At 42.9% G+C, this 16617-nt stretch overlaps 2 protein-coding genes across 7 annotated transcripts in view; both read right to left on the bottom strand.

Annotated features, from left to right (window-relative positions):
* SIRT7 (sirtuin 7) overlaps nucleotides 1–6462 on the bottom strand; it is a 23168-nt gene extending 16706 nt beyond the window's left edge. The window contains exons 1-2 of one of the 4 annotated variants that reach the window (XM_089538165.1): nucleotides 5917–6462; nucleotides 931–2072 (exon numbers count right to left, since the gene is read on the bottom strand). The gene's annotated coding sequence lies outside the window, so the exon portion shown is untranslated. Of the gene's footprint in view, nucleotides 1–930 lie in introns of all 4 variants that reach the window. The other 3 variants (XM_089538181.1, XM_089538173.1, XM_089538159.1) reach the window with 3 other exon arrangements.
* Nucleotides 221–16617, bottom strand: MAFG (MAF bZIP transcription factor G). Of its 3 annotated transcripts, XM_089538201.1 has the most exons (4): nucleotides 16080–16095; nucleotides 9703–9736; nucleotides 8074–8135; nucleotides 221–7990 (listed from the first exon to the last, which is right to left on the bottom strand). In XM_089538201.1, exons 3-4 carry the CDS (start codon nucleotides 8107–8109, stop codon nucleotides 7538–7540), a joined length of 489 nt encoding a protein of 162 aa, XP_089394327.1. In that variant the 5' UTR covers nucleotides 8110–8135; nucleotides 9703–9736; nucleotides 16080–16095; the 3' UTR covers nucleotides 221–7537. The 3 variants fall into 3 exon arrangements, with proteins under 3 accessions (XP_089394327.1, XP_089394322.1, XP_089394335.1); XM_089538196.1 differs by lacking the exons at nucleotides 9703–9736; nucleotides 16080–16095 and adding an exon at nucleotides 16559–16617; XM_089538209.1 differs by lacking the exons at nucleotides 9703–9736; nucleotides 16080–16095 and adding an exon at nucleotides 9070–9088.

Below are 16617 nucleotides of genomic sequence, written 5' to 3'. Positions count from 1 at the left end.
TTGTGACAAATTGTTAACAATTGCACATATTTATTATGTCAGAATAGATCACTGGGAAGTTGCTAATCCAGAGAAGAGGAACTATTCTTGTCTTTTCCCATCAGGCAAAAAAGATACCGTACATTGATTGCGTATAAACAGCCAAGCCTCAGAGATTCAGGCAGCAACAGAAAACAAGTCTGCCAACCCAAGCCCAATTAGTAATTTCATAAGGACCAGCCTCTTTAAAGATGTTTATTGGTCATATACAAAATAAAGAATGCTTCATATCAACAAACATACACTATATACATAAATAAATTAACAACACCTCCACTGGGGCTGTGGCAACAAATCCCCTACAGTTATCAGATATCTACAGATTGAAAAAGGACAATAATTTAGCAATAAATACTGATTAATTAATTGGACTCTACTGATGTACAGGAGAGCCCCAGGACTTGACAATATGCAATTACACCCCTGGCACATAATTAATCTCTATTTAATCTCCAATTTTATTAGCTCTGGAGACTGAGATTTTTTTTTAATTAAAATACTCCTTTCCCATTTAAGAAATATTTTAAAGCAGCAGTGAATTCATTTCAGTTAATATATTGTAAGGACTACCCTCAGCAACTGCAGGGTGGGGAACAGGAGCCGTCATCAGTCCATCTCATTAAGTGCTCTGAATATCACATTTTCTCTTGTTGCTGTGTAATATTTCAGTTTGGCAAAGGGTGTAATACACACACAGCAAACTGCAGGTGAGAGCAAGGACAAAAGAGTTTGGTTTGGAGCCATCTGGGGATCCCTACCCTTGTCCAAGAAATATTTTGATTGGGAAGGAGGAGTCTGTGCACTCAGCCGTGCTATGCCTCTTATTAGCCACAAGCATCCAGAGTTCATACATATCAAATAAACAGAGACAGAGAGCAGATAAATCCTCACCACTTAGAAGAACCTGACTGAAGATTACAGCTGGGCTGTTATCAGATCCACTTTCAGTCCTTCTACATGGGGAGAAGCAATACTCTGTTTTAGCAGCCACAGCCACCCACTGCTTTATCATAGGAAGCAGCAATGTTATCAAGCAGGAAAAGAAAATTTCTGTGTACGGAATTAGCATATTTTTTTTTTACTGACAAAATACAGCCTGAGACCAAGAAGATTTCAGAAAAGAAGGCTTATCAGTAAGTACTTTTATCTGTCAGTGGCAAAGAAGGCAAGGTGCTGCTGGAGCTTACCTACATACAGTAAGCCACCATTATACAGGAATGCCAGGTCTGTTCTTAGGTGGGTATCTTATGAGATGCCATCCTGCCAAGTGCATCAAAGATAACAAGAAAGGAACCCTACTGCCCCAAGGAATAGGTGTACTGCCTTACCTGCAGGGTATGTTTAGATATCCAACCAAGAACTCATCTACCATGCTTCCACCCATGCCCAAATATCAAATACCCCAACTTCTGGCCTGCAGTCTCTCATTTTCTCTCTCTTTCCTTCCAGAGAGAAATAATTATTTCATAATCCAAGAGCTCACTTTTACACAATTCACCACAACATAAAACAACCCCCTCCCCCTCCCGAGCCACAAGCCAGCCACATGTGGGCGGAATTATACTTCACGGATCTGCTCTACAGCCAAGTAGAAAGCAAAGCTCTCCTCTGGCTGCATGAAACAAAATGCCCCATAATAAAAAAGGAGAAATAAAAACACATCACCCTTCACAGCAGGAAAACCAAACAAACAAGCACCTTGAAAACAAGAACCATCACACTCTGAATGCTATATACCAGAAAGAGAAATCAAGGGGAAGGGCTTGAGGGGGGCACCTGGGAGAGGAAGAACTCAAGAACACGAGAAAGAGACAGACTGAACATGGGCAAGAGAAGGTGAGAAAGATCTCCCTGGGTGTTGGAAGATTCACCATTTTGAATTTCAGTCCTTTACACACTCCAGTGCCAAAGGGTGTCCAAATACACATCCCACTGTACACAAGGATAAGCACCTGCCAACATTCTCCAAAAGCATAGACACAGATAGCTTTTCACTTCTTAGGCCCTAAGAAGGGCTAGGAGGCACAACACATCTGGAAGAAAACAAAAGGAAGAATCTTGTCACCACTTCAAGATATCTAACATATGGGTGCTCCAGTGTGGGACAGGGCAGGAGGAATAGTTGGCAGGAAATGAATTGCCAGAAGTACAAACGATGACAATTCTGTTAAAGATCACAAAGGGGTAGTGATGGCAACAAAAATACCAACGTTAAGGTGTTTGTGTTATCATTAATATTGCTTTGCGAATGCTCGCTGTAATAATTTAAATGCATCCCAGCTTTAACATGAATATTGCTGTCTGAAAGTCCTGTCATTCATTTCCAACGAAGTGTTCCTCCACCATCCCATGGTCCTCAAAACAGCCACATGTACATATAAGTGACAATTTAGAACACACTTTGATGCATCTGATGAATCTGATTCTAATCCACAGAAAATTATGCTTCAGTAAGTGTGTTAATCTTTCAAGTGACACAAGATTCTGTTGTTTTTGCTTAACATGGCTAACCCTCTGGAAACTCTAGGGTAGTGACTTTAACCAGAGACTCCTCATGCTATCTGAGATTTAGATGGAAAAGTAAACAACCCAGTAAGAGGAAGCAGCAATGGAAGCCCAGCCAACTCCAGGGAGCAGGAACAGCCAATTGAGAAATGTTAAGGATAACATCAATTGGCAAGACATCCTGAGAACCAGTGTAGTGTTGGGGTTTGAGTGTTGGTCTAGGACTCTGAGAGATCAGGGTTCAAATTCCCACTCAGTCATGAAGACCCACTGCATGACCTCAGGCATGTCACACTCTCTCAGCCTCAGAGAAAGGTGAAGACAAACCTCCCTGAACAAATCTTGCCAAGAAAACTCCATGATTGGTTCACAACATAAGTCAGAAATTACTTCAAGGCACACAACACAAGGATGACATGACTGTGATGGTATTAGATTCAACACAGCAAACCAGGGCTGCCAAACTGTTTGTTCACTGAAATAAAACTTTTACCCCGAAAGACAGCCACCCACTAGCATATTATTATTCAAGCGGCATCTGAATCTCAAGGTATGGAACGAGCACCAGAGCTGGAAACATTAACAATGCTAATCATTAAATAATATTAGTTCATTAAAATTAAACTATTATCAATGCATTGTTTTATTTTTCTAGAAGTCAATTAAAATTATTAAAAATTGCCAAATATTGCACCTCATTAAAAGAAACTACTCCTCAAAAGTAAAATGAATTAACAGAAATAGTGATACATCTAAATCTGCCACCACTGGCATCTAATAATGAAAATAATGACTCTCACAATCATTGTTGAAAAACTTAAAGAATTAGGACTAACACATTAATTTTAAACAAATAATTTCCAACTCTGGTCATCATGCAGGTTGTCATGCTGCTTTCCATAGACTGTAATAAACAATGCAAATAGAGAACCACATTTTTTAGGCCAGACAGCTAAAATTTAAGAGTCTCTGCTGAAAAGTGAGACCTGCAGTCTAGGCCACATAAGTGCCTTTCATGCAACTTCAAAATCTAGATATGACTAGGAGACCTAAAATATAATTTCAGTCCCTGCCTGTCACTTGTCAGTTTGGTCACCAGAAAACCCAGGTTGTATGCTACTGTGTTTTGCAAGTGTAATAAGTGTGCATAAATATTGCTTATGCAGATGATAATTGTTTGGTTTTGACAGAATTAGATTTCTTTGGCAAGGACAAGAAAGTGAAAGGCAATGCAGGGAGGAAAATATGCACAGCTTCAGGATGGAGGGAAGGATGCAGAGAGAGGTAGAGGGGAAATGAGACAATAAAACTCAAAGTCTCTGGCCTAAACAATCCTACATCCTCACTGATTCATAAGCCTTCAAAAATAGAAGTGACAAACCTTTATGGCCTCCTCAGACTTTTACAGGCCCAAGTATGGCCGCAACACCCCAAAGGACAAGGCAACATTCCTGGCTTGCCAATAACCACTTTTCTATGCTGCAGTAGCAGCTACTCGTACATACCCATTCCTTCTAAATCTGCAGAACAGAATAGAGAGGTAACCCTTGACCAATTTTGTTCTCAATGAATAATTTTAGCAATTTTCTTCCCACTCCAAGAACATCTTTGAAAACTGCAGCTTTTGAAGATTTCTCAGCTCATGATTCATTCTGTGCAAAATCCATGTATAATATTTTTGTGCAGAAAGCATTCAACATTTCTGCATTGAAAATGCTGTCGCTGCAGACTTATTCTGGATAAAATTCATATGTGGGTGTTTTTTTAAATACATAAAATTTCACTCTTGCACAGGTAATAGCATGTTTTCCTGCATGGGGTTTGCACTGGATGGCCCTTGAGGTCTCTTCCAACTCTATGATTTTACGTTCTGCTATTTTATTTTCTGTGCAGAGAATGCTGGATTTTGCACCAAAATGGTGTGAATATTGTGCAGAACAAGTCTTGAATTACTAAAATTCTTGTCAATCCAGGCTTCTATTTATCATGGTTTCCCAACACTCGAGACACACATTTTTTGCTCATTCTGAAATCTTTCTTAATAACATTTCCTTACTAGTAAGTAGTGGTGTGTTTTCTGGTGGAAACTGCAGCAAAACTAACTGCTGTGTTCATACCAGTACTTTTTTCCTCTGTTTTTCTCCCCCTTTTCTCTCTTTTTGTTGTTTGTCCTTTGCACATTTACCATCCATATGAGCAAAGACAAAAGTATACCAAAATGCTATGTTAAAGGCTGTCTGGGACTTTTAAAAGAATCACTATTAGTAGAGCAGGGACTAGACAGTCGATTTCAAGTGGTAAGTTTGCAGCAGCATAGAATTGTTTGAAGGGAGGTGACAGGTAGGGAGGCTCCACCGGACATCAGGGAAAGGACTTTAATGGCAAATCCTTGTTTAAAGCTTTCTTTCTTCTTTGCCTGCAATTCACTTCTGGCACTGAAATGCTTGCAGTGGGTAGGCATTAGGAAGGTAACTTTGAGAGAATGATTTCCATCAAACTGAGGCTAATGTCTTTTTGGTTAAAGTCACTGCATGTGGTCTGTGGATAGCTGCCACTGGACAGAGGATTTAGCCTTCCAGCATGTCTCAACCTGACACTTTTGTTACAGTATATCACTTTAGGTTTTTATTTCCTCTATGAGACGCAGAATCTGTTATAAAACTGAGTTTTTTCAGAATCTGAAAAAGCTACCAGGTGATATACTGCCCAGCTTCAGTTATGCAACCATCTCGGTCCTACTGGTAATGACAGCCCAGTTAAGATTCTACTGACTGCTAACTGTTTTCTATAATGGGTTTTTCTGCACTTGTTACGCCAAGGGTTTAGAATTTGTTTCCTGTAAAGTCTTCAGGGCTCACCAGCCATCACTAGTTATGTACACTCTGAAAGGCAAAGTTTTCTAAGCAAAGTCTCAGGTATTAAATGGCTACCTGGAATGACCTTATAACAAATATTCCCTGCTAAGATTACAAGAGATGCCTTTTCATAGCAAGACCATCAGCTCCTACCCGCAGACCAACCATTTCTAGATAGCAATACAGAAGGCAGAGCAATTATCTCCCTTCTGTGCTAAAAGCTGACTGGCTCCTACAGGCTGTCTGTTAATGGAAACCTAGAGAATAGGCTTCCAAAATGACTTCCTAAGCATCTATAACATATACAGTGCAGCTGGTCTTTCCTGGGCCACACTGACCACCCCATACTTGTTAGCCCTTAAAAAATTTCAAGCTAGGTTTGCCAAGTACTTCCCAGCAACCTTGCCAATAGAAAATGACAATTAAGGGATGAGAACAGCAAAAGACTCTTACCAGAAAAGTGAAGCTACATAAATTCTACTATAGTCCAAACCTGCAAAATGCTGATTCTATTTACCTATCTGTAGGACATGCTGTTAGCTTCACTCATTCCTTCACATTTTCATGTAATTAGCAGTTGTCTCCTCAGCCCCACCTTTGCTGCAAGTTTGTTGATCTTTTGAGACACCCAGGACCAGCAGGAAATTAAACTCTGGAGGCTGGGATACAAGTGACAAAGAAGAATGGAATATTATCCACCCATTACTATTGAACAAATTTTGGCAATACCATAAAAAAGAACCAATCTTCCTCAAACTTCAGGAGCTAAGAAGTGACGCCTTTAGACATGAGTAAACTTCTAATAAGACAGAAGGCCTCAGAAGGTCTACTGTGAAATGCCCAAGGAAACCCTGCACTCAGCCCAGGGAAAGCAAAAAAAGAATGCTCACAGGACACCCACACCGCAAAGATGGCCATTGGCACCATCACATCACAGCGCCACACAAGACCTCAGAGCACAGACAACTAAACACAACAGGAGCACAAAAGAAGCATGTGAGGAGTTCAAGAATAAGTCACTTTTGGTACAATTGCAAAAAGATATCAAACAGGACTAGCCTTTTTTGTTTTTGTTTTTTCTTTATGTTATTTATAAATAAAAGTCTGATAACTCTTTATAAAAACCAACCTCAGAGCCACAAAGATGTAGCGAGAAACTTTTAAAATTTGCTTTTTTTTCCTTTTTTTCCTTTTTTTATTATTTTTTGAGCTAGCAAAGTCTCCAAGAATATGACTACCAAATATTCTCACCCTCTCAGGTTAAAAAGGAGACAGTTAAATATAAGTTCTTCATCCAATTTTAGCTTTGAAACTTAAATCATTTAATAATTCCTTAAAATGAACGTTTCTCTCATAAATAAAGGGCTATTAAACCACATAAACAGGTTGTGTAAACCATCACACTAGAGACACTTGATACTCTCCAAACACAGGAAACAACTAGTGATTTTGGTCTTGTTCAGTGCAACACATTAGGCACAAAACTGGCCTGTAGTCACCGTGGTACAACCTGCCTTCTTCCAGATAGGAGGTTGCAACGGTGCCCATTCCTGGCTCCTTTCCCTTCTCTGCAGCACAGACACCAGGAAACTGCAGTTTTCCCCTTACATCACTCTTCAGGAAAAGTCCTAAGGAATCCCACCTTTAAACATAAAAGGCGCAACTAGATGTTAATATAAAAATGGTTACACAAACTACCCCCATTATAGCCACTGATACCAAGCAATTTACAAGCAGCAGACTAGACAGCTGACACACAACCCTGGAAGAATGGTATCAAGTCGACACGGACAGCAGGTCTTCCATCTTTCTATGACTTCTACCCTCCCCACTTTGGGTCATTCCTCCCCAAGAATTTATTCCATGCTGCTGGGATTCTCTTTGGCTAGAGTAGTGAGGTCCTTCAGTCTCTTCCCAGAATACCCTTGGGCGGAAGGTTCCGCTCATAAAGAAGGATTGCATTACCATCAGTCACACCAATCAGAACAAAGCTAAAAACAAAGAGACTGCAGTGACAAGCAGGCCAGCATGTGCCTGTGTGGGCTAGGCTGTCTGGGAGAGGGTTGTGCTTTAGGGACTCCGGATGAGCTTTGTGCCTAACTGCCCTGCACACACAAGCCCAGGCAGTGCTCGTTTCACTAAGACCGGGCGTCCGTTTTAGATTTCACTATCGTGATGACGCTGGTAGTGGCAACCTTGCCAGGCACAAGGGGCCCCATGCTGGAAGCAAGTGGGCCCCGGGCTGGGGTTACTGGGCTCCGGGCCACGGTCCGGGCGAAGTTCTGCAGTGCCTCATACTTGGAGCGCAGGGCGTCAAGTTCCATTTTCATGCTGGCATTCTCTGAGGCCAGCTTCTCCACCTCCTGCTGAAGTTCTGCTTTCTGCTTCTCCAGCTCCTCCTTCTGGGTCACCCTCTTGACCCGGCAGCTAGCGGCGTAGCCCCGGTTCTTCAGGGTTCGCCGGCGTTGCTTGAGCTGGATTATCTCCTCCTTTGACAAGCCCCGCAAATGCTGATTCAGCTCTCGCACAGACATGGTCACCAGCTCTTCATCTGTCAAGCTGGTCCCATTCTCACCTGGCTCCCGCTTCACCTGTGGGGACACAGAGGAAGACATGCATCACGGAAGGTCTGGAAGGGTGCACATACAGCTAACTCTCAGTTTTGCCCCATTACCTTCAAGGCTTTGTTTCCTTTGTTGGGGGTCGTCATAACACGCAAGCCTTCACAATCAGATTCTGCAAGAAAGAGAACAGTAAGAGGTCACCAAACTCAAATTCCAGAGTATTCATTCACAGACACCTACTTATCTGGCCCTGCAGCAAGACAGAGAAAGTGGGCGGGCTCCCCACTAGAACAGTTCCCCACGTGCTCATCACAGCAACAGATCAAGCTGAAGGACTTACAAGAGCTCCTGAACACCCCTGTCCCTGCCAGCCCCACACCACTCTATTAAACTTCAAGGCAAATGGCAGAGGAGGAGGGGGATTAAGAAACCTGGGTGGAGTCAGAGTAGGATGAAACCACATTTAAAAATAGCCTGGCAGCCAGGGTCCTGTATGGCTGTACTGAGCAGTCATGCTGACTCAGCATGCTTCCAGCCTTGCTCACAGTTCACGCCTCTATAGTATTATTAAGCAAGCGAGTTGCAGTCCAAGAGGCTTGCCAGGCCATCAGTATACTTCTTTTGCTTTACATTAAGGGGTTCAAAGTTACATGGCTAATCAGGCACCCCATGGAAGAGAAAGAGGTGTGTGGGAGCACTTTGCAAAATGATCCCTTTGACAGAATCTGATCCTGTCTAAAGTGTTACTTTATCTGGGAAACTGAACAAGAAGGGGATGTGGGAGCAAGTGGAAATGATGGGGAACATCTGATTAGCAGGCACAACACTACTTATGCTGTAATTTCTGAACAATCTCTGTTTTCTTATGAAAAACGTTTACCACTCATGATAGCAGGAGTGGTGGTGGATGGGAAAATACACAATCAGCTGAGAAACCGAAAGATGCATTGGTAGGTTTCAAAAAGTCAGGAGGACTAAGTATTACTTTTGATAAAAAATTTTTGTCAAAGTACTCTAACCCACTCCCCCCCCAGCACCTTACCAGAAAACAGTAGAATTTAAAAACCTAAACTCATTTTTAAAAGAGGTATAAAAATCAAACACACTTATGCAAAGTCACTCCATTAGCTTGTAGTCACTTTTGACACGTTGTTCTAAACTTTCAAAACATATGTTTTAGCAGAAATTTGTAATGTATTTTAAATGTAGTCTAGGGTTCTCAGGTTTCCAACAATTGCAATTTCAGAAAAGCTTGAAAAGTATAATCAGGGTTGATACTTAACTCAGGAATCATAAGGCACATTAAAGAACCCACACTGATAATGCTTTCACATTTCATTTCAGCATTTACTGTGTAAGGGGGAGGAGCACTATGACAATACCAAAATCCACAAGGTGCATAATATGAGATTTGCTAGCAAGTCTTCACTGCCATCTACAAAGAATAAACTTTTATTAACATTCATGAAACTTCTTCTCCCATTTTTAAATCTGAAGGCAAAGTAGCTTCACCAAAAGGCCTCCCATTGAGAGAAATCTTGTTATGCAATACAGCAAAGAAAAGAAGGCTGAACACTTATTACTTTCTTCCCAAGACTCAACCTGAAGCTACCTGCAAGAATTGTAACTCTCTCCTGCAGAAGATCTGAGATCTCTCCAGCAGATGAATTGTGTCCCTTCCCAAACCCATATACACACACACTATATTACACTACACTAGGCATTAGAAAGTACCCTACCTTTGGCTATTCCTCTGGAACCCAGAAGCTACAGCTGTTCCTTAAGCAAGAAGAAAATCTGCTGCAGTGGTCAATAGTGTCTTGATGATAGAAGAATCACTATGTATATCCAGACCAGGATGTTTTTACATCCACCTCCCACCTAAGCACATCATCAGCACTTACATGGCATAATAAATGTTTCTCCCCCACAGCCCATGTTCTTGTTTGTTAAATGCATAAAACATCAGCTCACATTTATAGCACAGAATTAAGACAAGCTAGTGTCAGCAAAAGCCAAGAAAACAGTCCCCCAGCAGCACCCCCAGAAGGGATGGCTTCAGCGCTTTCCAAGAGCGCTAACAGGCAAGCAAAAACTCACATATTCCTAGAGCACAGAAAATTGCTGACAAGGAAAGTGCACATACCCAGAGGACATGGCTGTGGTCACTTGATTAAAGGCTTACCCTTCTCTAACACAGTAGATCACAGTTGCCTCACTGAAAGGGACCCAAACACCTTAGTCTTATCTTTGGAATGAATAAGCATATTCCAGACAATAACTAATCTTCAAATAAAACCTTCTTTGCTAGCAAGCAATACACATTTACAAACCTGATTGCAGGCTCTATTGGACCAACCATTTGCAAGTCAGCATTCTTAATAGTAGATCAGCAAAAATTACCTTTGTTGTTAATGAAGATTCTGACTTAGGCTAGGTCAGGATAAGAGCACCACAACCATACTTCATGAACCAATTATCATTCAAAGAAATGGTCAATGGACCAGCTGAGGGTAGAGGAGTAGATGGATTTTACTTTGTAAGAATTGATGTTAATGTGTTAGCCTTTGGAGGAAAACACTGGACAATATAAGAACTTCACTGGCCACTGAGAAAGCCCATAGACTGAAATGCAGCTATTCCCTATATGAATGACCTTTGACTCATTTATGTCTTATGGACCTTCACCCTTACTGCTATTTGTAAAACTGGACTCTGTGTTGTGTTTTTAATTGAATAACTTACTATTTAACAGATTTAGTATCTCTTTTAATATTTGTTATGTGTCTGGCTTCCCCCCCCCCTTTTTTTTTTTTGTGAATTAAGTCCTATATCATTCTCTTTCATTATTGTCCATGGAGCAGTGTCAATCCACAAGCTATTGGCTGTTGATCCACATCAAGGTGCAAGGAAAGAAAGAAAAGAGCTGTAGTCAACGGGCACAATTATGGCACCGGTCCTTAGCACATTAGAGGGTTGGAGGAATTACCTGTTTCCTACGTCAGATACCCTGAGACCCAGTGACTTACTGTAAACAAAAAACCCAACTGGATGAAGGCCTCTCTCTGATATCATAGTAATGCTGAAAACTGATGTTCTTTCAAAACTGGTTCAAATGAATGTTGGGACAGGCAGAAGACAGAATATTAAATATAACACTGAAAGTCAATCACTCACTGAACAGTCATATTACTGATCTCTAGTCTAGAGTCAAGCAATCTCTTTCCATCAGAGAAAATGTTAGGTACCATTATCTGTGGTCATGCAAAAAGAGATCTGAGAGTTTCTAAAGAATGGCATAACCAAAAATCCCTCTTACATCTATGAATCCAGCACAGGCAGAGTACTTAAGTTTCACAATGACAAGTACAAATGATGTTCAAGCAAAATCCCAGGGGAAAAGCTACTTTGCAGCAGAATACACATGCTTAGTGCTTTGCCAACTCAGCAAGACCACTGATAGAGTGGAACCGGGATTTTATTATCTCTCTAGATCAGTCTTTGGAATAGAGTTCCTAATTAACATCTAGAAATAGTGCAGGATGGGTGCTGGCTACAAAGAATCTTAGCTGCTCACAGGTCTCTCCCACTGTAATAGCAATGACTGTTATGAAGAAACAATGGGACATACCCATAAAACCCAGTAGCTCTGGTAAGTAAGAGAAAGAGGATCAGTATATAAGGCTTTAAAATCCTGTGATATTTTAACACAAGTAGTATAGTTTGCACCCAGGACAAGCACAACTTATTCATTTTATTTTATTTTTTAACAGAGAGCACTCAAAATGTAACAAAGCCTACCCAAACTTTATATTTCATAAATTGGGATGGCATCAGGCTCTTCAACAGTCCTGACCAACAGGCCAAAGCAGCAAGGCTTATTAATGCCCTGCAAAAAGGACTGCCAGAGAGAACTGGCATCCAGACAGAGACAAACTTGGTTTAACTCCCCAGACTGCTGATTTCTCAGCTTTTTGACAGCTTCCCGAAGAAAGATCACACTGGAAAGTGCCAAGTGCGATGGCTGCAAAGGGAAAAAAAGTGCAGCCTCAACACATTTTGCCAAGACTCAAAAGGCCTGCACTCAGCACAAGTACCGCCAATTCCTCGCTCACAACAGAGCTGACAGCAGAGTGCATGATTCAACACAGGCCTCATTCTCAACATTCCTGGTTCACAGAGCTGTGCCATCAAACTAGTGTAAACACGGTGACGTCACCCATTCCAGCAGTAAAGAGGCCCAGCTGTAAGGGATGAGAAAGACAACAGTATGATGGCAAGGGGGAACTGGGAGCTGGATGGCAGCCCACAGTGGGAGGCTTTCCAACAGGTGTACTACAAAGAGCCATCCCAACACAATTCTGTATCTGTTGGTGAGTACACAGATTGTTTTCAAACTTTCCTGTGTTTACAGGATCTAATTCAGCTTCCCAAATATCCTTCTAAAATATATTGAACCCTTTAAGAGCTTTTAACTTGGCAAAGGAAATTGAATTCAAAGATTACTAGTAAGACTTTCAGAAGTATATGGTCACCAGAGAATCCTCCCTCCTCCAAGAAGACATGACTCTTCAATATACTTTGAAGACTGTTCTTGCGGTGGGCATGCCTTTTACTCAGCAGAACTGAGGGGCCAGGGACTTGAATCACTTCTTCCGACATACCCTTAGAAGGTGCCAGCCTCACACGGTTATTTAACATAGCTGAGAAGCTAAGCATGCATGCAACCAAATCAAAATGGAACTCCATGCATCTTTCCCTATTCCATCAAGAATGAACACATTTATTTTGCTTTCCATTTATCACAAGTACTAAAATGAGAAGAAAGACATTTTCACACATCACTACTTTCTCAAAATGAAACCTGGACAAAAAGTGGCAGTACACTCCTATAACATACAGTTGCTACACAGGGGTGAAGGATTCCAGAGGACAGAGTAATGGCAGTTAAAGTGGTATCAAACCGCTTTATTTCTGCATTGTAGCTACACCTAATGTTGAAGACAAGTTTTTTTAAAGAAAAAACCAAGTCTGCTTCCTAATTATCTTGGCTCTATTCATCACTGTTTTATGATGGGCCCTATATTAGAAACATTCCTTTTTCTAGAAAGGAAAACAAAGCGTACAATTGACACACTACCCTTTGAACTGTTATAGAGGCATTAAGTGTTATATATTCTGTAAAGAAAGGGGTTTAAACTAAGAAATTTTCCAGATCCCTCCTATATTACCATTTTACAATCATGGGTTAGTGCAGATCTTAGTCAGAAGAATATTACACCAAGACAGCTAGTTGTTTTACCCAGCAAACATCCAAACACAATTGGAGCATCTAACACACACTGATTACAATGCCCATCCCCCATTAACTAAGACATTATCCAACTGGCAGAGGACAGGTTGCCCTCCAGAGTTATGGCTGTAGATGATGACATACTCCAGCTAGATTTGCTGTGGGGAACTTCCCACCAGGGACTCAGTAGAGGACAGCATGCACTTGTTGCACATACGTGCTCCACTGTACAAATCAGAAGAGCTTGTACAGGCGCATAGAAAAAGATGCATCTCTATGCCCTCCCTCCCATTCCAGTGTGACAAAATGCCAACCTCCTTCACAGAGCCCTTGAGAATGGCGTGCCTGTCTTGCAGCCGAGACAGAAACAGAAGAAATAATTTCCATAAAGCCATTGCTTTCAGAACCAACCATTTTCCTAAGACAGTCAAAACAGAAAAACCAAGATGAGAATTGCCTGGTCCAAAACACCCATGGCCATCCAAGGACACACAAGTTCATAGAATCATAGAGTTGGAAGACACCCCAAGGGCCATGCAGTCCAACCCCCTGCCATGCAGGAACTCTCAATCAAAGCATCCCCAACAGATGGCCATCCAACCTTTCTTTAAAATCCTCCAAAGAAGGAGACTCCACCAGTCTCCGAAGGAGTTGTTCCACCACTGAACAGCTCCAATAGTCAGGAAGTTCCTCCTAATCTTTAGGTGGAATCTTTTTTCCTGTAGTTTGCATCCATTGTTCCAGATCCTATTCTCTGGAGTAGCAGAAAACAAGTTTGCTCCATCCTCAATATGACACCCCTTCAAATACTTAAATAGAGCTATCTTATCAAAAATCTCAGAGAAGGATCTCTTGCAAAAAGTTCTGCCCAGTACCCCTTTTCCCTCTTTCTCCCATTTGTCATTCTCTCGCACACTTTTGTATCCTCACTCGCTGCACATGGATTTGCCTTCTAAGGCATATACCTAAAGCACTACAACTGTCCCAAGACACTTGTTGTCCTTGTGAGCCTCCAAGTTATTTCTGACGTATGGCGACCCTAAGGCAAACCTATCCTGGGGTTTTCTTGGCAAGTTTCTTCAGAGGAGGTTTGCCACTGCTATCCTATGGGGCTGAAAGAATGTGACTTGCCCAGGGTCATCCAGTGGGTTTCCATGGCCAAGCAGGCATTCAAATGCTGGCCTCCCAATATCCTAGTCCAATGCTTGAACCACTACACTATGCTGTCGTTGTTGTTAGCTGTTTTCGAGTCAATCTCAATACATAGCAACTCTGTGAATGAGATGTCTCCAAGCCCCCCACTGTTCTCTACCTCCTTGCTCAGGTTCTGCAGGCTCAGGTCCATGGTCTCCCTGACTGAGTCTCCTCCATGTGGTCTTCCTCTCTTCCTACTTCAATCCACGCTGGCCCTCCCCAACACACTAAATGCTGACAAAAACAATGCTGAGGAACAGGCTCTTGGGTGATTCTCTTTTCCAGCTGAACTTGCGCTCTCCTCTGCCTCACCACTTTGCAAGAAGATGAATCAGCATGTCAGGTCTGCCTCCCCGCACCCTGCTACATTTGAATCCTGGGTTCCCAGTGTCCTAGTCCAGTTCTGAAATCATCACACCACTATGTTGTTGTTATTAGCTGCTTTCAAATCAACTTGTGGCAACCCTGTGAATGAGATGTCTAGCCCTCTGGCTGGGTCCCACCAGCCCCCCTCAGCCCCTTTGTGCAGCACATACCTAGCAGTGACCTCATGTTGATGAGTCAGCAATGTCAGCTCCCCGCCAGGAGGCTTCCAGCCAGGAGACTGCAATGGGGAGACCTGGACCCTCCCTCCTTCAACCCCTTGCATTTCTCCCCCCACCACACACACACTTTGTGAACCCCACCCTACACACTCCCTCCTCTTACTGCCTACCCAGACACCTGATGAGTCAGCACCACCAGCCCTTTAACACTGGCAGACATGGCTGCACATCCCTGAAGAGAAAGAAAGAACGAAGGAACGAAAGAGAAGGATGCACCACAATAAAGGAAGGAGGGCACACCTGCTCTCAAATAAATAATGAATAAAAACACCCCAAGGATCAAGGGAATGGGGAGGAAGGAAGGAAGGAAGGAATGGCACAACTTCTGCATCCCCAAGAAAACTCAACAACAACAGGGATGCTGGGAAAACCAGGCGACTGTGGCGGCGGCATGTCTCTTGGCAGGAAAGGAGGGCAGCCACCTCGCAAAGGAAAGAAAGGGAAGAAAGAGGAAGAGAGGGGGGAAGGAGGGAAGAAAGCAAGGGAAGCCCACCCACCTGTCACCCACAGAAGATGAAGGCAGGCGGCGGCAGCAAAGGCAAAATTAATAATATTAATAACAGCAATAATAAATAGTGATGATGTTGATGGCAGAATGAAGTTGGACTGCATGGCTATTGTGGTCTCTTCCAACTCTTATGATTCTATTATGATGACAATAATAATAATAATAATAATAATAATAATAATAATTAAAAATAGTGATGATGCTGATGGCAGAATGGGGTTGGATTGGATGGCCCTTATGGTCTCCTCCAACTTTTGTGATGATAATATGATGATGGCAGAATGGGTGTGGGTTGCATGGCTCTTGTGGTCTCTTCCAACTCTTATGATAATAATAATGAGAATGATGATGATGATGATGATAACAACAACAATAATAATAATAATAATAATAGTGTTGGTGGTGATGCTGGCAGGAGGAGGCTGGACTGGAAGAGATGGCCCTTATGGCCTCTTCCACTCTAGGATTCTATGGTGATGATCATGACGATAAGACTAATGGTGAAAAGGAGGGCACCTGAGAGGGGAAGCCGTCTTCCCTGGAGACCCCGGTGGCCCTCTCTCCCGGCAACGCAGCCCGCCAGAAAAGCCCCGGGTGCCGGGAACGGAGGAGGAGGAAGAAGAAGAAGAAGGCAGGGAGGGAAAGAAAGAAAGACCGAGCGACAGAGGCCGAGGGGGCTGCTCCCGCCCGCAGCCTCCCCCAAATAAACACCGAGGACGGCGGCGGCGGAGGAGGAGGAGACGCCACTCCACGGAACCCCCATGGAAAGCAATACACAACAGCAATACATCATCATCATCATCATCATCCTCATCCTCCCCTGGAAGGAAGGAAGGGGAGCCCCTTTCCCCCAGTATGTATCCCCCTCCTCCCCTTCCTTCCTTCCTCCTGGAGGAGGAGGAGGAGGAGGAGGGCGGGGGAGCTAGCCTCCCTCCCTCCCTCCCTGCCTGCCCTGGCCAGAGGCTGCTCCTCCGGGGTCCAGGCCTATCGCTCACCCTCCGCTCGGTGCCGCCGGGGGAGGGGAGGGGAGGGAGGGAGGCCGCCGCGCAGCTGA

The sequence above is a fragment of the Sceloporus occidentalis genome, unplaced genomic scaffold (assembly GCF_023333645.1).
Source record: "Sceloporus occidentalis isolate IW3139 unplaced genomic scaffold, rSceOcc1.0.p SCAF_1, whole genome shotgun sequence".
Taxonomy (NCBI): Eukaryota; Metazoa; Chordata; class Lepidosauria; order Squamata; family Phrynosomatidae; genus Sceloporus; species Sceloporus occidentalis.
Note: the sequence above shows the minus strand (reverse complement) of the source record. Positions and strands in the feature narration are given on the sequence as shown.